This window comes from Momordica charantia (assembly GCF_013281855.1).
Source record: "Momordica charantia cultivar OHB3-1 chromosome 9 unlocalized genomic scaffold, Mcharantia_2.0 BLBB01000009.1, whole genome shotgun sequence".
NCBI classification, from domain to species: Eukaryota; Viridiplantae; Streptophyta; class Magnoliopsida; order Cucurbitales; family Cucurbitaceae; genus Momordica; species Momordica charantia.
In genome coordinates, this window is record NW_028275167.1 from 5,088,811 (window position 1) to 5,109,001 (window position 20,191).

Here is a 20,191-nt window from a genome sequence, read left to right on the forward strand (position 1 = left end):
TGGTACATAGCCTTAGAAAAGTTAAAAAGAAAAAGAAAAATGGATAGTGGCAGCAGACCCACTTTTTTGTCTGTGTTTTATTTCTTTTAATAAAGAAAAATAGAATTGCATGCCATGAACATCTATGGATTCAAAAATGATAAAACTATATTTTTATTTATGTTTTTGGAATAAATTAGAAATATGAACTAGAAACAAGAAACTTGTTTTCGTTGTTTCCAAAATTTTGGGAATATTTGTAATAAAAAGAGAGGGAGAGAAACAAGGAACATAATAGTTGTCAAATACGCGCTTAGGTTTTGTTTGATCAAGAAATTGACAAAGTCCACGAAGGTTGATCGATAACGACTTGACTTCTTCAATGAGCTGAACTGAAAGCAAGTGAGGAATTTGTAAAATAGAATTAGCACTCTGATGCTCAAGTCAATGGTTGATCGATTTAAACCGGGAGAGAATATAGTTTTGCGTACTTGAAAATGAGGTGGGAGATCTGATCTATTTATAGGTCGGGCTTTCGTTAGGACCTTCGACAGGCTTCCAATGACTCTCTGACAATCCCGAGAATTGTGACGTGGTGTCGTGGATTCTGTTAGAGCTTTGCTCCTGCTGAAGCTAGTATGTGTTGGCTCGTCAAATAACTCAAGCAACCATGGTATGAGTTGTTGGTCAAGTCGGCTGATATCTTAGGTGGCCAAGGAATAAGACTAATATTAGCTAGACATGAAACATGAGTCTCGACCGTCTCTGGTAGTTCAGTTCTCACTATGCTAGTTCAGCTAAGCCTCTTCAGAGGTCTGAACTGTCGTTTCTTTCGTGTGTGAATCACTATGTTGACTCATTACTATCGAGTTATTGAATGTCGACACGTGGTTAGTTATGAGAAATCACCTCCATCAGATATCTTAACAAAATTGAAAGCGAAGAAAAAAAAAACTGTAACATTGCCAAATTAACCAGCCCTTATTTTAAAAAAATGCAGTGGGGGAGGAGCTAAATTCTCCAATAATATGCATATCAAAGAGGGGATCGACAAAGATCTAAATCAAGATACTTCTAAGATATGTTTCACCAAAATTTGAGGTTTCAAAACGACGACGGATGGGATCGACTCTTATTCCGCCATTGCCCGAATGACATTTTATTTTATGTTTGCATTAATATTTGCCAAAAGCCTTTTCTTTTTAAATTCTTTTTTTTTTTTTTGCATATTTTGTAGAACAATGCAATGTATTGTATCATAATTAATTTGTAAGCAATCAAATATCGCTTTCAAAGGAAGCATCAATCTGTATGTACTTTTGTAAATTTAATAATTTGTACAATTTGTTGAAAAATAAGCTTAAGAAGTATCTTTCTTGCCAGAGCATTAATGCTTATTTTCTTTGACTACAAAATAAAAATAAAAATACTCTAACATGCTTTTCATTTTGATTCATTTTGTTCATTCTACTTTTAAAATCTCAATTTTGGTCTTAAACTTTCAATTTCAGGTCATTTTAACATCTATTTTTTTTGAAAGGTCCATTTTAGACTCTATACTTTAAAAAAGTGACCATTTTGATCAATTCATTTTCATTTTTATCTCATTTCTTTCTATAATAATTTTAGCATGATATTTTTCTCACTAATTTTCTTGAAATATAGTCATAAAATTGTATTGAAAAGATTCTTTTATGTCTAAAAGTTATGGACAAAATTTACAAATAGAGATCAAGTTGGTCACTTTCTAAAGTATAGGGATCTAAAACAAATGATGAACAAAAATTAAAAATAAATGAATTAAATTTAAAAGTACAAGAACCAAAATAGTATTTAAACTTTTGTTTTATTCCCTTTCTTTTAATTTTTAAAACTTTTATTAATCTTATAACATAAATCTTAGACCACCTATTTTAAAATTCGATGTTATCAAATTCAAACATCTGGCGTAAAATACAATTTTATTTGATGCCATGTACAATATATGTTTTAAGGCAATATATATAAAAAAAAAAAATTTGTTTGTTCAAATTTTCCACTTTCTAACATTTTGTCATTTCAAGTTAGGCAGTCGGAGAGATTGAAATCAATATCCCTCTTCACCTCCAAAACAATTTAGAGATCATAGCAAATCTATTATGAAAAATGCTGCCCACTAATAATTATCTGGATCACAAATGAATTATCTTTAGTAGACAATATTTGTTAGTTAATCCCAGATCAAGTTCGGATTCCAATTAAACGAAATTCAAATTTCAAATTAGAACTTACAACTCAAAAGATTAGATAAAATAATCTAAAACTTCTAAGTAACAAGAACGATAAATAAAGACTATGAATAAGAAAATTAAACGTCGGATTTATACTAGTTCACTCGATGTGGACTACGTCTAGTTCTTGACTATTGTTACAGGTTCTACTAAAATGTCAGGAAGAATCTCTAAAAAGTTTACAAATGATTTCTCTTAATTTTCCCTTTACACAGAAAACACTAACGAATCACTCTACAAGTCTTCCAAACTCTCAAACGAATACACAAGCATTCGGCTCTCAAACTTTCTCTTCTTGGAGAAGTTCCCACGATTCTCTATTTGTGCTCATCTATCGTCAAATGATTCATCAAAGGCGCAAACTAAATAGGGCAAGGATAAATTTGAAGGAATAAAAGATTATTTCCTTGGTTTGGCTCCATTGTCCCAACAAAATCATCACTTATTAGTAAATTTGAAACCATACCAGTTAAGCTCGTAAATGCTTGATCCCATAAGCAAATCCCTTTAACAAACCGAAAGATTTTCATATAAAACCAAAGAATGGTATTTGACATTAGGAAAGAATATGAGAGTTTGAGAAGAGAAATATGGTAATGCAAATTTAATAACTTTTTGAATACGATATATCATAATACCATATAATAAAATTTGCATGTGGTACTATAACATGAATGTGGAAAAGGAGGGGAAGTGGGAAGAAAATAAGATGGGGTAAGTACTTAGCTACAATTATATCATATCATACCATATCATATCATATTATATTATAGAGTTAAGGTTGAAAAAATAATTTGATTAGATTGAATGATAAGATTACGTCAGATTATGGAAGTAAGTGCATTGAATGACACGTGAGTGAGTGTCGTTTGATGATTGGATTATGAGAGATGACGTGTCGGCCATGTTTGATTTAGGGTTTCAATTTGAAGGATATATGCAATGTCTCTTTCCATAGTAAATTTCATATTTTGATTCAAATTACTTTTTTGCTTTCTTTGACGTTTCCAAGCAAACCCCACTAAAAATGTCCTTGTTTTATCCACGTATACCTACCTATATAATGATCTTACCCAAGGAGTATAAATTTTTAGAATTATTAAAATTTTTGATTAGTGGTCGGGTTAACGAGAAATCAAGAATGCGAACAATATTATTTATTTATTTTTTTAGTACAATGAATGTAGGATCTAGAGATTTAAACCTCAATTTTAAGAAAATGAGTAAGTGTCAATTATCACTGAGCTGTATTTATATTAACACGTGAAATATTATTTAATAATGAACCTCAGGTTACCCTTAAGCTATAGCACCTGAGATATTATTTAATATAGTCGCTGGAATGGAATTGGATTTTTTATTTTAAATGAAAACTAGGTTTTATTTGATAATTGTTTCTTGATTCAAGTAAAATTGGATTATCTTATCAAAGTGATTAGTGTTTTGCTTATATTTTACTATTAAATTTTGTATTGGTAAATGAAGTATTCGAAACCCTAATTCTCCCCCAATGTTACTTCTTCTAAATTCACATGGCATCACCCGACTAAAAAACTGAAGAATGTCGTGTGGTTGAAACGCTAAAGTTGCGGAGTTCTAAGGAATGACATGATATGTTTTCGGTGATATAGATAGACTGTATCTAAAACGTAGTACACGCATCTGAATTTTTTGAGTTAAGGTTGATTTGTCACATTTCGTGCACTTTTATTTTATTTTATCAACTATTCTCTTATGATTTTCCTTTTGTAAGTCCGTAATATCTACATTAAAAACGAATTTATATAACTTGTTCTTCCCCCTATCTTCATGTCCCACAATTATAATTGTCTTATCACTTAACTACTATTGTACTACTACATTCGACTATTACAATAGTCAATACTTTATCGAACTTGAAAATTAAGCAATTTTTTCATCAAACTTTTTAAATTATTGCACGAATTTAGGTCACTTCAAAAAATATATCTAATATATGTAGTTAAAAAAAGATAGGCAAAATTAGAAGAGGGAGGAGACAAGCAAGCAATTTCGTCCCCTGCCACTCTCATGATGGTGTCAAATCCATCATTCCCTCCATTGATTAGAATTTTTGCAGTGAGGACTAAAATTATTTGAGTGGGCTGCTCCCTGGGCCTGGCCCATCATTACTAGGCCCACTTAGCCTTTTAATTAGTTTCTCTCTCTAAACCAAAAAAAGTTAGAGGGAGAGGGAGAGTGAGAGAGATTGTGATCAAATTCATTTCCCTACTTCTTATGCTTTCTAAGGGTACCATCCTATATTATTCGGACATTTGAAGTACACCCAATAGGCCCCTCTCTTTCTTTCCTTCACAAATTTGAATTTATTTCTAAATGCAAGCTTCTTTTCCATCCCTTTTCAAACCCGCATCACTTCACGTGAGATGTCTGCACTTCGAGACGAGGGTTGTTCTATTTCCGCTCCCATCTGCGTTATCTGATAGCGCATTATGTAAGCTACATTTCATAGGTTTATATTGAAATTATTTGTTAGTTTTTGTTATGCACATAAGCTATATATTTTGTATGTATGAATGAATAATCATGAGGAGACGAGACATAAATTGATCAAGTTGAGATTGAAATCATAGCCTGAGCAAGTAAAGAATATATTACAACATTGATTGGAGCCCAAATATCGAAGAGAGAACATCACCGGGACACCCAAAAATGCACCACGACACCTACAGCACAAACCAGCAGAAAGTGAATTTTGGCCTAAGAGGCCAGAACTTAGGCGCCGCAGCTCTCTGAACTTTTCTTCCTTTTTCCTGTGCAGAGCCCTGGCGTTCACTTATAATATACTTTCTTTATGTTAGGTTAAAGTTAATAATGTAGATGTAACAATTCTTCGTAGCTCAAATATTTTTTACTTATAATGATATATCTCGTCGAATTTTTTGTATGCTATACTTGATGTTCACGATCTTTTCTAGTTGTTCATATATCTCGAGCATGTTATCGATTTTCCTGTTCTTTCTTTGGGGTTAAGAGATTTTAGGGTTTTCGAGCAGGAGACATGGCGCTGGCTGAGGTTGGAACCAATGATTTTCCAACAATCTGCAGATATACAATCTTGGTACCAAAGATTTTTCTGCTCCTTTTTACAGGCGACAATCCAACAAAGTGCATGAGGTGGATGCATACCTGTTTTTAGGCCTTTCCTTTCACTACCATGATAGGACTTGTGGGGGACACCGTCCTCTCCCTTTCTCTCTATTTATTCCTAAAATCACTCACCCATTTTGAGAAGTTGTTTAAATTTTTTTTTTCGGGTTATGCATCTAACTATTATGAGAATGACAACGGTACTGAGCTAATAATACATGGAGACGATAATGGTATAGCTCTGACGAGATAGTGTATATATTTTGTGTTATATATCATTAATTATAAGAGATACTAGAAAATTTTGTTATTTTTTGGTGTGCATTTGAACAAATGATTTAATATGGCCGCCTCTCCTAATAATAGTTCTGTGCAGGTTCAAAGTTCGACCCTCTTATAACTATTAGATATAGGTTATGTTTGAAATACAACTTTATATTTTCTATATGATACATCTAAGATATAAATCTATATCATGGTCACAATGTTTCAGTCTCCTCGAGTAATTTCTTGTGCATTTAGGTTTCAATTTTGGAAATGGCTCCAAATTTATCCATTAGTAAAGATGTGCACACCATGACTAATCAACTAGACTTTGGCCAAAGGGATAATAAAATTGTAACATTAGAAATAATTTACAAATATAAAACAGAGCACAATGGAACAAAACAAAATTGTAAAACCGGGCTCCTTCCCCCCCCCCCCCCCCCAAAAAAAAAACAAACTGTACGTGAGAGTTTCCCTTCATACAGCTCGAATCATTCTCAGATGCCCCGAGAGGCATCCTTTCCTTGTTTGTTGGGTTGGATCACGCGCGCGCAAACGAGCACCGGCCGCAACAGCAGGGAACTATGATCAATAGAGTCAGACACTTAGCTACATCCGCACGCAAAAGGAATGTGGTTCTGGTTGAGGCTTTCTTTCCTTTATTAGTAAAGGGGGCGCGTATCAATAACTTCAAAGTCAGATGATCATCTCTCAAATGTTTGTTTAAAAAGTAGTTTAAAACTAATTTGATTTTTTTAAAGTACTTTTTATTTATAATCAAACATTGTAGATCTTTTAAAATTTAATTTTTAATCCTCCAAAATCACTTAGCAACACACCCTGCTAAAGTGTGAATTATAATTTTTTTAAAAGCACTTATAGAAAAATGTGTTTCTTTTTTAAAAAAAGTAATTATACTAAAAGTCATCCCGAACACGCACTAAACTACCAAGACAAATAGAAACAACCCACTTTTATTTTTCTTAAATGATCATCCAACCTAATCTTGATTTAGTATATGCCACAAACCAAATAAATAAAACTTTCATCTTTACGATCGTCTTGTAACATAGTTTAAATAACAAATCTAATATTTATAAAATATTACAAATTAAATAAAAAAATAAAGATTCAAACTCGTGACCAGAACTTGTAATGCGTAATTGGAGAAACCCTACATAAAGGATAAAAAGGAGAGGAAAAAAAAGACAAGTAAGATTGTAGAAGGTGGCAAAAGGCTATTGGCCAATCTAAGAAGGAGAAAGGGCAATGCCCTAAGTGGGCAATTTGGTTTTTTTAAGGTCAACCATGGAAGGGGCTGCCCCATCCCCATTGTTCACTTTCATTTCAACTTCATGTGATTGCTTTCATTAATTTCTTTTTTGTTGGTGCTGTGAGTACAAATGTTACTGTTTGGTCCTTTTCCTTTGTTTTTTTTTTCTTTTTCAGAATAATTTTTGGAGGGTTTGTTCTTTTTAGAGATTACCCAAATATTCTAGGACACTTTTGAGTTGTATTCTAGTAATATGTTAATTTGAAATGAGTACGAAGTCAAACCAAATCAAATCACATCGAAATGGTTCTGATTGATAGTTCTTTTACGTAAAATACTTAATATACCGATCACTAAAACTTAATAGTTCTTCTTCTTCTTCTTCTTTTTTTTTTTTTGAAAACCGTAAAAAAAATATATGTTTTTTCTACATTTCTCTCTCCTCCTGGCATTGATAGTGGTTAGCATAACATGGGTATTAACCTGTCATCGCCTAAATATTATTTTTTTTTGAAATAAAAAATTATTTAATTTAGTTCAAATTTAATTTAATTTTATTATTATTATTTAATTTCGTTAAGTTCAAGTTGAAACTTAAATTAAAATGTAATCTAAAACATACTAGAAAAAAGCAAATTTATGTTATACTTGACAAAAAAAAAATTTTGAAAAGTTATGACGTTTCTAAAAATACATATTTAATTTATGTCATACAGGGATTCATACATTCGACCTTCCAGTGATAATATATATTTTAACCCGTTACAAATTATTAGACAACAGTGCAGTGAAATGTTTGAGAAAGTTTAGGTCTACACAAACTATTAGAAATAAAAAAAAAAAAAAAAAAAAAGAAGAAGAAAAAAGAAAGGAAAAAAAGACAGACTTGTCACGTCGATTTGTTTAAGAAAAATGGAACCAATGGGTATGGTCCGAAACCCTATTTTATGACACAAAGTTGTTTCTGCAACCTGTTCATTGGAGAGGGTCTACCATGTCAATACCTTTTCAAAAAAACAAAACAAATACTAAAATGTGATGAACATGTATCATATAGATAAATCTAAGCCCTAGTTTTATTTTTTTCCTTTTTTACTGCAACTTTTTTTTGTTGGCAATCCACGATTTCTTTTATAGATCTAGAGGACATGCAATCTTAAATAACGCGTAGCTACCAAAATCCTCAATCTAACTTATCAAGAAGAGGGGCGAACCAACGGATGGAGAGAACCAAAATTCAAATAAATTGATCTTCTCGATGTGGAAAGTGCATTTTTTTGAGACATGAAATAACCTCCCAACCAAAACTTTCTATTTTCTACTTCTTTTTAAATTTAATGTTAATTCTAAACTGACATCAGATGCCAATTTGACAACCTTATAAACGACATGAAGCGGAGAGTCTAAGTTAGGTATGCCCATTAAACCTATGAGTTTTAACTTTTTAGGGTACTTGAAAAAGTAATAACCCCAATTCAAAATAATCACTTATTTATTTATAGACTAAAATAGATATATTGAAAAAAATATTATACTAAAATAACTACTTTTGGAAGTTCAGAGGAATAAAATTTGAAACTTTAGCATAGACTTCAAGGGTTGGGAAACCAACATAATATTTAGAACATTTTTATTTTTAATGTCGGCATATGTTTCCATCTTCCTAGTCCAACAAACACACATCTTTACTTTTATCTCAATAATAATGTTTTATATATATATAAAAAAAGTAATAATAATTAAAATCTTTAAAAGGCCTAATTGCATGAAAAGTTCTAACAGCGGCCTTTCTAAGTAGAATCAGAGATGCTTCAGAAACTCAAAATCTGTTTCTTTGAGTTTTTGTGCAGCAGCACTCAGAGTTTCATTGCTTTTGCAGAAAGCAAACCTGATATATCTCTTTTGAAACCTACAGGCTTCTTCGTCGTGCTTTTCTTTCGATGAATCCGTATGAAAAAACCCGCATCCCGGCACCGCCACCACCCCGGCTCGTCTCACCAGTTCCTCAACACACTCTACCTGAAAGACATCAATCAAAAACAAAGTCATTTCACTTCAATATATTTGCCAACCAAACTCTTTAGTCGACAGATTAAGTAGGCATATATATATGTATACATCAGTAAGTGTGCAACTTTTGGGGAGTTCTGCAAATAAAAACAAAGAGCCTTGAGGCTCATACGGGATTCGAAATCCGAGATTCATGAGCAACTTAGCGACGTAATCTCTTTTCGACTCGTAGTCCTGCACATCAAATGGCATATCATGAATGAAACATAGAAATCAAAAGCTACATATCAATTGCATAAAACAATGGAAGTGTTTGGCTTTGAAAGTTATATATGCTACTCGTCTTAATGACTCGAAAAATTCCGGGGGACTTTGCAATGCAATCAAGGCAGCTTCCTGGAAAGGGGCTGGAGCAGAGTCTGTAACTCTAACATGAATGTTTCTCATTGCAGAGGCAATAAAAGCAGGAGCAATTGCCCAACCAATCCTCCATCCTACAATTTAGGTAACTGACATCAGTTTAACGACAGCCAAGACATGTATGATAGCTTGCAAATTCATGAAATGCACGGGTTTCAGTATGGATCTAGATGTAACCTGTAACTGAAAATGTTTTAGACAGCGACGACGTGATGATAGTCCTCCCTTGCATTCCTGGCAGCGAGGCGAGAGATATATGCTTTGCATCACCAAACGTTATATATTCATATACCTGTTGAAAGACATCATATTGAAGAGGAAAAGAGTGTTTTATGATGGGCAAGATCATTAGAAGAGAAAAACAAAAAGACAAGGTTATCATACTTCATCTGTTATGACTAGGCAATCATTCGTGCAGCATGCTCCCGCAATTGCATCAAGTTCATCCTTGGAGAAAACTTTTCCAGTTGGATTGTGAGGGCTGCGCAAAACCACGACTGCAACTTGTTGGTCATCATTAGAGATAATTCACCATTGCCAAGATTAGATCCCAAAAGTTCAGAAAGGAGGGAACACAGCTTCCCCTTCTTCTCTTTTCATTTGGTATAAATACCTAAATATAAAGTTTCTTGCTAACCACTGACCCGGATCTGTTCTAAAGGTTGGATGGCTATGTCCTTGATTTCTAAAGTTTATTGATAAGCATGTTGTTGTTAATCAATCAACAAAATTATCGATTTGTCGTTTATCATATGCAAGAAAAAGGAAAGGATATCCTAGTAAAACCGCACGTTGAATCTAACAACATCCTCAACATCCTTTAGAAGGAAGCATTGATGATTTTCTGTTAAGTTAACAAAGAGTAAAGATCATAATCATCATGATCGGCACGATCATCTAGTTTTCTTGACGCATACGAAATTCTTACCTGTTCAATACTATAGCTTTTGTTCTACTCGTAAACGACTTCAAAAGTTTATTTGGGTCCAGATTCCAATTAGGAGGGTCAAGAGTCACATATACCTGTCCATTTTGAGTTCAAAATCAGTTTCAGCAGTCAGAGAAATCAATTCTTCAAGAGATGTTAATTAACAACACTGTTAACTTACTGGAACTCCTCCAGCAATGGATACAACATTTCCGTATGTGTCAAAAGATGGATTGAAAATTACAACTTCGTCACCAGGGTTTATCACTGCCAAATAAGAAGACCATTAAGATCATACCACAAACTACAGAGCTTTGGACAGAATCGCGGTATAAGAACATGAAAAGACATGTACCGGAAAATACAGCAGCAGCAAATGCCTCAGTTTGGCCACAACAAATAACAATATCAGTAAGAGGATCAACATCTAAACCATGTATTCTCTTTGCTATCTTAGCCAGTTCGTCACATATCCCCTGCACATGCCTTGTCTTTCAACAGTAGGTTCAGTGCACACAATCAAGATGAATTTCATCAAAGACCATTGTTATTATTTGTTTATCAGGATTCATAAAATTTGCTTTATAAGTCAACAATTCCCTCATCGAAAAATGGCGTGTGAAATTCAAAACTAAAACTGCGTGATTAGGCCTAAAATAGACAACATCATACCATATCAGAGAAGCACATTATTCTAAAGATTCAAGTTGAATTTGGATGAACACGGTCAAATTATTGGAACAAGTCCTTCCTCATGAACAACTTGAACGAAGCGTAAAATCCGACCCAACCTTTTTTCTTTATAACTTGGAGTCGGAGCTCTGCTCCCTTATGCCCAGGGGCATCCGTCCCTATCCCAAGGCCCAGACCCATGAGACATTAAGGACTTTTGGTAACTTGAGACCTGCATGATGTTAGGCCTCCCATTGTGAAGACTTATCATAGGAGGGGTAGAAAAGGAATTGTACTAGGTACAATAGAATGATGGGGAATAAAGAGGAAGGCCATGACCAAGAGCCTTTGCCAACCGGACTGCCCCGGGGCAAATTTCTAAAACCCAACTTCTTAATCATATTAATAAAGCATTTCCGGGCATCATTTCCCTTCCCTTTTTCCAGAGTACTAAAATTCAAACCAAGAGACAAAAACTTGAACCTTATTCCTCAAGTTTACTAATGTACCATAATCTTTATGCAATAACTAAATCACGATATGATATTACAGATGTCAAACACTGAAATTACAAATTGGATCTAGAAAGAACCACTTCTTAAAACTAGGAGACCTAGTATAGTAGACATTAACATTGAAAGTTTATTAGTGGGTTTTGATTAAACAATCCTAAAGACTAAAGAGGCGTGAGAATGAAGATTAAAAGTACGAGAAGTGGAAGAATGGACCTGTACTGGTTGAAATCGGAGTTAATGGCGGAAACGGCGGCGTTTTTGAGGCGGAGCGGCGCCGGAAAATCGGGGAATCCTTCTGCGAGGTTGATGGCGTTGCATTTCTCAGCAAGAAGAGTGAGCTGTTGAATGGGCGAAGGGATGAATTTCTTAGCTACAGACGACAGCTTCTCCTCCATGGCCATGGCCATATCCTATCCTCTGCAAAAAAATCAGACGCGCGGATTTAAGATTCAACCGTTAAACCAATATTTTTCCTTTTTCCTCATTCTGCCCGACATGTATGAAAGTTGGCACCGATTGAAACGGGAAAATCCTCTTTCGTCTACGTTTCATTATTTATCTTTTTCTTCGATAAAGAAATATTATCTGAATCTCAATGAGTTATTTGTGTATCAAAAAAAAAAATATAGTTATTTGTCGTCCTAAATGTGTATATCCAATAAAAAAAAATGAAAAAAAAAATCGTGCATTCGAATTTTCGAATAAAAAATTAAACATATAAGTCTACTTTAGATATAAGTCTCGTAACTTTATTTCTAGAGTTCACAAATAATGATTGAATTTCGAACATAACATTGATTTGGACGAATAACTATTGAAATGCTACCTAATAGATACGTTTCTTCTTTTCAGTACAACAACATGTAGGAGTAAGATTCGAATATACAACTTTTCTATCGATAATACATACCTTATCCGATTAAGCAAGATTCAGGTCGACACTAATGAAATATGTTAAAGCAACTAATATCTTACATAAAAAAATATTTCCATTAATTAATGACCGATGAAGTAGTAAAGTCCAATTGTCTCATATTCCTAAGAGATTAGAGAAAAAAAAACCACCTTAGAAAACTAAAATATTCTTAATAGAGCACATATTATTTGTCTATCAATCTAATAAACTATATCAATAAACACCGTCTTTTAGTCTATCAAACATCGACTATATCATGATTATAAAGATAAAAAGAAAATTACGTAAAAATATTTAAATCATAATTCTATAACCATATATGTAAATACTACAACTTGAATTGACAGCGATTAAAATTCCTTCTCTTTTATCCTTATTTTTAGAAACATTTTTGTAATTGAGAATTGGAGAGGGTGAAAAGAGGTTCAAAGGAGTCAAAGTAAATTAAAAGGAATAAGTTCAAACCTCGTAATGGTCGTCTATCTAAGAGTTAATTTTTCTATATATTTTTTAAGTAATTAAATATAGTAGGATTAGACGGTGGTAGATTAGTTGGTGTATAAGTTAGTCCAGCATTCACAGATATATAAAAAAAAAAAGGTTAAAAAATGGTGAGAAGAGACAAAAAGACCCAGAAACATAGAGTTGTGTGGAGAATTAGACAGAATCTAGAAAAGGCAACCAAAAAATGGTCGTTTTTGTTGGGTTATTAGTGCGGCCCAGATGGATTGAGATTTGATAGAACCCCTTAATTAAAACAATTTGGAGCAAATTCCTCTTCCTTTCCCTCCCACTTCCACAAAATATTTAATTTAATCTCTCTTTTTTTTTTCTTGAGTACACAGAAGATTTGATTAAGGGCGGTCAACCCGAGCATATTTTAGTAGCTACCATCAAATCATTATAAGCTCGGGTATTTGTATTGGTAATTAATTATGACTAGAGTGATAAAAAAAAATCATAACTAGAGTGATACAAATTGCAAAATTAAATTGAAAGGCAACAAAAATGAAAAATAAAAGTCGAAGTGATCACGATAATTGACATATATCTCAAACCAAATAGATCGTGAGTTCGAATCCCCTTCCCAACGTGTTGATGGTCACTAGGTTTGACATTTTCTTAAATTACTAAAAAAAAAATACAGGAAACAAAACAATAAGGACACATTTGGTGATATTTCCGTTTCTTGTTTATGTTTCCTCCATTTTAATAAAGAAAAATAGTATTGCATGGTTCTCAATACCTAAAGATTCAAGAATGATAGAACATGATTTATATTTATGTCCGAACAAATTAAAACTTTTTTTTACTGTTTCCAAAACTTTTATACAATTTTGAGAATATGTTTCTAAAATATAGGAATGAGAAACATGAATAATTGTCAAAGGCTTAAATTTCTGAATAAAATTAAAAACAACAAACAAAAACGTTGAAGAAACCTCTCAACTTTTAAAATTACATAAACTAAAATAAGTAAAAGCTTAAAAGTATAAAGAGTAAAATGTCTGTTTTGAACCAAAATTATTAAAAGTTAAAAATATACCGACCAAAACTATTTAAATCTTTATTTATTTTTATTAAATTAAAATGTTGTTTCTATGTGCATTTAACTTCTAAAGGCAACCATTTAAAAAATATATGTACTTTCCAATTTTGGGTCTAAGCCCGAGGGGCGTTTTCGTCATTAGACTCTCAGTTTATAAACTGAAACGAAGCCCATTCCTCTGTTTTCTCTGAGGACTTTCTTCAAACACCTTCCGCCTCCTCCTCGCTTTCTCTTAAAAAGTTCTTCCCTTGATCCGATCATGGCCTCCGTCATTGATCGCCCCGATCCCTCTGCTTCGACCTTCCATCCCTCTCTAATGGGTATTTCGAATCAGAGTCAGCTTAAGTCGGAATCTCAGAAACAGAGGAGCTGCGTCGACTGCCACGCCACCAGAACGCCGCTCTGGAGGGGCGGCCCTGCCGGGCCAAGAGTAAGAACTTCACCATTTAATCTCTCTCCCTAATTTACGAGTTTAATTTGCGGGTTTAGTGGTGATTTGAACGGTGGGTTTTTGGTGTTTGGCAGTCGCTGTGTAATGCGTGTGGGATTAGACACAGGAAGTTCAAGATGAGCAGTGGGGGAGTGAATAAGAGCCGGAAGGGGAAGAAATTGGGAAATGGGGGTTCGTTGAAGCTCACGGTGGTGGATTTTCGGAGAGAGATAGTGCTACACAGTGCGGGGGCGACGATGGCGGATCGAGTTGCAGACGGGATCGGAGAAGATGAACAGGCGGCGGCGATGCTTCTCATGGCTCTCTCTTCCGGCTATGTATAAAAAGTTTTAAGTAATTAAAAAGAGTGGACGACGGCTTTTTGGGAATTTACAGTTTTTTTTTTTAAATATGGGAATTTACAGTTTCGTCTCTTAATTTTGTATGGAAAGAGATTTTCAGTGTAGGATTTAGAAATAATAATAATGGAAGATTTTATTTTTTCTTTTACTTGTTGAGTAAGTTTGTTGTAATTTTCGTTCTATTTGAATGGGTAGTCAAAAGAATTTGTTTTGTTAATTTGTTTCTTGGCCTTCTAGTGGGGTTAGGTTTGAGTATTATTATAATTAATGTCCTTCTCGTCAATATTTATTTGTGGTGGGTTCAATAGTTTTTTTTTTAAGATAAATTTTGAGTTATTTTTTCTTTTTAATTTATGTTTATTTTTGTTCGAAAGGTTGATCAATTTGAATGAAGTTAAATGTTTTGAAGTCACATTGATTGGTTGAATTAATATAGAAGTAAAATTTGAACTTTTCAAGTAAATTTCATTACCTTTAAGTGCATTCATGCTATTAAAAATAAGCAAAGTAGGTGATGTGGCAATGAAACTGGATACGAGTAAGGTCTATGACAGAATCTAATGGCCTTATCTAAAAGGAATTATGGAAAAGATGGGCTTTGCAAGTAGATGGGTGGATCTTATCATGAAATGTGTGGAGTCGGTTTGGTTTTCAGTTATGCTAAATGGTGTCCTAGGAGGTGAATTCGTGCCTAACAGAGGTCTTAGACAAGAAGATCTGCTTTCTCCCTATTTATTTATCCGTTGTGCGGAAGGGCTGTCTGCCTTTATCAATGAAAAGGAAAAAGACAACAAAAATTCAGATTTGAAAATTAACAGGCGATGCCCATCTATTTCACATTTATTTTATGCTGATGATAGTTTGCTGTTTTTCAAAGCTACCACAGGTAATTGCAGGAGTATAAAAGAGATCCTGGACTCTTATGAAAAGGCTTCAGGCCAATGTATTAATCTAGACAAGTCAATGTTCATGGTGAGCAAGAATACCAAGGAGGAGATGGTGAGTCTATCAAGCAGGAGCTACAGGTGATTCACACAGATACCCTAGGGCAGTACCTAGGGCTTCCTTCCCAAACAGGGCGGAATAAGAACCAGGTGTTTGCTAATATTAAAGACAGGGTTTGGAAAGCTCTTCAAGGATGGAAAGGGAAGCTTTTTTGGGAGGAATGGAAGTCCTTATTAAATCAGTAGCGTTAGCAATTCCAACTTATACTATGACTGGCTTTAAGCTCCCTAACAATCTTTGTGCTTATATAAATTCCTTGTGTGGTTTTGGTGGGGAGCTACGGAAATAGATAGGAAGATACATTGACGTAGTTGGAAGAAGTTGTGCATCCCGAAAGACCAAGAAGGTTTGGGCTTCAGAGATATAAATATCTTTAACCAAGCCACGCTTGCTAAACAAAGTTCGAACCTTTTAAAGCATCCTAATAGTTTGGTTGCTCGGGTGCTTAAGGGTTGCTACTTCTCAAACGAAAGTTTCATCAAAGCTAAATTGGGGAACAATCCTTCTTTCGTCTGGCATAGTATCCTGTGGGGACGTGGTCTTTTCACGAAGGGATATCGATAGAGGATTGGCTCGAGTCTGGGTGTGGATATCTTGGAAGATCCGTGGCTTCCAAGAATTGGAAATTTTAAGCCCACTTTTGTGCATAACTCTCTGGAGAATTGCAAGGTCGCGTCGCTAATTAGGGCTCCCGAGGTGTGGAATGAAGATGCAAGGAACGGTTTCCAGGAAGCTGAAGCTGACTTTATCCTCAATATTCCCCCGAGCAAGAATAGCAACAGGGATGAGATTATTTGGGGCTTTTTGACAATAAAGGTCTTTTTAAGGTTAAAAGTGCCTACAGATTGGGTATTAAATTTCAGGACCCCCTATGTTAGCTTCATTCTTGAATGATGACATTTTGGGTATATGGTGGGAGAGATTCTGGAAAGTTCAAGTCCCTCCTAAGATCTTAATTTGCTGCTGGAAGATCATTCAAGATATCATTCCAACCAAGGCAAACCTGGGCTCCAAAGGCATTGTAACTAATAAGGGATGCCCCTTTTGTCAAGAGAAAGAAGAGACAACAATTCATCTGTTCTTCAATTGCAGGTTTGTTCGAGAACTTTGGGCAATTTATCTGAATCTTAATGTTGGCTCGTTTTCGTTGGACAGGTTAGCTTGGACGGCTATGGGCTACTTGGACTGGATTTGGAGAGATTCGGATCAAAATAAACGGCAAACAGAACTCATTTAACTATGGAGTGTTTGGACGTACAGGAATCAAATCGTGCACAATACCACAGAGCAAACATGCATTCAGAAGCTCACGATTCTTATAGAAAGCAAACTTAGAGATTTTTCTAAAAGTTTTGAAAAGAACCTGCGCTTGGACAACAAAGAAATTTCTGGCTCCTCCGGCTGGATCCTCCCGACGCCTCTCCGATGGAAGCTCAATTCTAACGCTACTTGGATAGACTCTTTGAATGAATGAGGAATTGGGTGGATGGTTCGTGATTGGGAAGGGCGACTCATTTTGGCAGGTTGTCGACATCTATAATGAAAATGGCCTATTAAAGTTTTGGACATTATTGCAATTTTAGAAGGGCTCGAAGTGATGAAACGTTTGTGCACCTTTGAGGATGGAATCAAAGTTCAGTTGGAATCGGATTGCTTGGAAGCCATGAACATCATTAATAATTTCTCTGTGGAGCTAACTGAGACCTCTTTGTTGGCGGAAGATATTCGGAAGGTGGCGGATTCCATGCCAATTGAAAGATTTCACCACATTTTGAGGAAGGCGAACAGAGCAGCTCACAGCTTAGTGAGTGTTTATGCAAGGATATGCACAACAGTGTATTTCAGATTGCAGCTCGAACTCGGCCTCCGGACCGATCTGAATACTTGGGCGGACCTGCACAAAAAGGTGAGCACTCCGACGATCAAGTCAGTATAGGTCGGATTCCCAGTTTAGTTCGAGGTCAGAAATCATCGTACCTGATCGTGGAGTGAAGTCCTCTACTTATGGGTGGTAGTCCCGCTAATCTCGCGACGGTTACACCCGGTAATCTCGGGACCGTCGGTTACACCCGGTAATCTCGGGACCGACGGTTATACCCGATAATCACGCCGCTGACAGTAGCTCACATCGGCCCCCACCGAGCTTCCCGGTAGGTCGGACCTCGACCAGGTTCACCTCGGCCCTCATACTTAGCATCTGTCAACGCTAGTGGTGGTGATCTCGGCCGTCCGAGCTGGGCATGACTCATGAGTCATCTTGGAGCACCAATAGGGGTCCTCCACGTGTCCAGGGTATTCTCTTCCCCAAACAACTACTAAAGCCAAGTATTAGTGGGAATAGAATTATATACTATGGCTAAAAGTTTTTTATGAGAATGAATTAATAAACATGGAAAACAGTCTAATACATTTTTAATACAATGTTCACGTGTCAGTAAATAAAGTAAGGTATGATACTCCCTTAGTACAATAATTTTTCTCAATAACAATAGGTTATCGATATATACCAATCAAAAGGAGTTCTTACTCAAACATAATTTTACTTTTGATTTTTTATCCAAAAGACAGAGATAATTGTCCTCACCTATATAATATGGATCAATCCATTCTCTAAGTCAATGTCGGACTTTGTCTGTACTCTTTACAATCCCAAGAATAAATATATCTATTTATATTTATTTTTTAATCGATAAAAATACGTCACATTAAAGTCACTAGAAAATCCTACTAACTCACGTACCAAGTATTTTCTATTAAAAAAAAAAGTATTTTATCACCACAAATTTCTTTGTTATTCAGAAAAGAAGTATAATTCTTATGAAAGTGGTTAAACAAGTTTTATATACCTACAATTTAATGTCTTAGAAAATTAACGTGAAATACTTAGTTCTTACGTCCATGTTCTTATATTTCTCACCTTTAATTGTCAAATATTTAATGTATAAAGTTGGTTCTTACTGTTAAGACCGTCAAATAGTTTCCTAAAATTCTAAATTACAGAGATTGAGAAGGCAAAGTCATAAATTGTTAAATGGGTGATAAAATTTTGTATTAACTTTTTTATATATATAAAATATTTCAAATTCAGAACCCTTTTTCTGAAGATCATTATGCAGATAATTCCCCAACATTCGGCGCATCTGCAACCATACCACATTGCCACACGACAAGACACAAAGTTTCAAAAACAAAAACTGGAATTCCCCAGAAGTTTTTAAAGGCAAAGTACACGTGGAATGCTGCTGTCTATGCCACCTGCTCATCTGACACGTGTCATATTCCAGAAACTCCCCCTCTTTTCCTTTTTAATCCCACAACTTCAACTCTGCTCTCCAGTCACAGTGAAAAAACTGGAATTATGCAATCCAGATTGACGGCGATAGCGCCGAATTCGAAGTGGGCCTTCTCTCTGGCCCAATTACACCGTCTCCGGCGAGGCCTGGCCAGGCCGGAGACTGGTCGGACGGCTGACCCCTCCGTTCATGCCGTCGACGACAACGATCCCGCCGTTCCTTCCGGTGAACCCGAAGTATTAATCTCTCCAGTCTCCCCCTTAATTAAATTGCTCTTTCATACCATTTTGAATTAATTTTGCCGTTCAATTTTGGTCTGTAGAAATCACAGGAAGTTTCAGAACCGGATAATGCCAAAGCCAATTACGACAGAGAGGATTCCGGGAAAGGGGCAAAAAATGGGCCGTTTGGGCCAACGAAGGCCCAATACGGTTCCTCCCCGCGTTTAGAGAGCACGGGTGTGGGCCAGCCCTCGAAGCCCATCACCCAGCAGAAGAGGCCCCACGGGACGGTGATCGACGACGTGAGCTGCGTCGGGTTCGACGGCGGGCCGGCGCCGGAGGAGAAGGACGGCCGACGGACCGGCAGAGAAGAGGAGGAGGAAGACGAGAGAGAGTACTACAAGCACCACAAGGCATCGCCGTTGGCGGAGATCGAGTTCGCGGATACGCGGAAGCCGATAACACGAGCGACGGACGGGACGGCCTACGACGGCGGCGGGAAAGACGTGATCGGATGGCTGCCGGAGCAGGTGGACACGGCGGAGGATTCACTCCGGCGAGGGACGGAGATTTGGAAACGGAACGCCGTCCGCGGGGACCCCGATGCTCCCCAATCCAGGGTTCTTAGGGCTTTGCGTGGGGAACAGTTTTAAGTAAAGTGTTTTAATTTGTATTTATCAGACTTCTAATTTAATTTAATAATGCTAATACAAGTAAAGTTTTTTTGTTTTGGGTTTTGATTAGATCAAAACTTAAAATTAAAGCTTTCCCTAATCCTCCTTTAGTATAGCTAATTACATAGTGCCTAACACCATGTCTCTTAGATCTCATATTAAAAAGAAAAATAACATTACAAAGATTCTAATTTATAATAGACTTGAATTCACCATATAATGTATTATTCTTATTATAAGGATCTCATATTAAAATGGAAAATAATTTTGTAATAGAT

At 35.6% G+C, this 20,191-nt stretch overlaps 3 protein-coding genes across 5 annotated transcripts; 2 read left to right on the forward strand and 1 right to left on the reverse strand.

The window, feature by feature from the left end:
• Positions 1-8,517: 8,517 nt before the first annotated feature.
• On the reverse strand, positions 8,518-11,985 carry LOC111020964 (uncharacterized). Of its 3 annotated transcripts, XM_022297780.2 has the most exons (10): positions 11,677-11,806; positions 10,949-11,180; positions 10,632-10,752; positions 10,458-10,543; positions 10,277-10,371; positions 9,733-9,829; positions 9,526-9,640; positions 9,268-9,422; positions 9,037-9,162; positions 8,518-8,937 (listed from the first exon to the last, which is right to left on the reverse strand). In XM_022297780.2, exons 2-10 carry the CDS (start codon positions 10,964-10,966, stop codon positions 8,719-8,721), a joined length of 1,032 nt encoding a protein of 343 aa, XP_022153472.1. In that variant the 5' UTR covers positions 10,967-11,180; positions 11,677-11,806; the 3' UTR covers positions 8,518-8,718. The 3 variants fall into 3 exon arrangements, with proteins under 3 accessions (XP_022153472.1, XP_022153465.1, XP_087974192.1); XM_022297773.2 differs by lacking the exon at positions 10,949-11,180 and having other exon boundaries at positions 10,632-10,762; positions 11,677-11,984; XM_088118066.1 differs by lacking the exon at positions 10,949-11,180 and having other exon boundaries at positions 8,795-8,937; positions 9,101-9,162; positions 10,632-10,762; positions 11,677-11,985.
• A 2,136-nt stretch (positions 11,986-14,121) lies between these two features.
• On the forward strand, positions 14,122-14,887 carry LOC111019883 (GATA transcription factor 15-like). The gene is made up of 2 exons (XM_022296399.2): positions 14,122-14,358; positions 14,454-14,887. The coding sequence occupies exons 1-2, from the start codon at positions 14,188-14,190 to the stop codon at positions 14,700-14,702; spliced, it is 420 nt and encodes a 139-aa protein (XP_022152091.1). The 5' UTR covers positions 14,122-14,187; the 3' UTR covers positions 14,703-14,887.
• Positions 14,888-19,027: 4,140 nt separating this feature from the next.
• Positions 19,028-20,068, forward strand: LOC111019128 (GATA transcription factor-like protein). Its single transcript, XM_022295435.2, has 2 exons — positions 19,028-19,254; positions 19,341-20,068. The coding sequence occupies exons 1-2, from the start codon at positions 19,084-19,086 to the stop codon at positions 19,890-19,892; spliced, it is 723 nt and encodes a 240-aa protein (XP_022151127.1). The 5' UTR covers positions 19,028-19,083; the 3' UTR covers positions 19,893-20,068.
• Positions 20,069-20,191: the final 123 nt, after the last annotated feature.

Bases quoted from the DNA above. Each gene is read 5' to 3' on its own strand.
- LOC111019883 (XM_022296399.2), top strand. From the start codon at position 14,188: ATGGCCTCCGTCATTGATCGCCCCGATCCCTCTGCTTCGACCTTCCAT. The intron at 14,359-14,453 runs GTAAGAACTTCA...GGTGTTTGGCAG, and splicing joins GCGGCCCTGCCGGGCCAAGA to TCGCTGTGTAATGCGTGTGG.
- LOC111020964 (XM_022297773.2), bottom strand. From the start codon at position 11,870: ATGGCCATGGCCATGGAGGAGAAGCTGTCGTCTGTAGCTAAGAAATTC. The intron at 9,830-10,276 runs GTAAGAATTTCG...GGTTTTGCGCAG, and splicing joins AAAGCTATAGTATTGAACAG to CCCTCACAATCCAACTGGAA. The intron at 9,163-9,267 runs GTAGCATATATA...TTTGATGTGCAG, and splicing joins TTTTCGAGTCATTAAGACGA to GACTACGAGTCGAAAAGAGA.
- LOC111019128 (XM_022295435.2), top strand. From the start codon at position 19,084: ATGCAATCCAGATTGACGGCGATAGCGCCGAATTCGAAGTGGGCCTTC. The intron at 19,255-19,340 runs GTATTAATCTCT...TTTGGTCTGTAG, and splicing joins TTCCTTCCGGTGAACCCGAA to AAATCACAGGAAGTTTCAGA.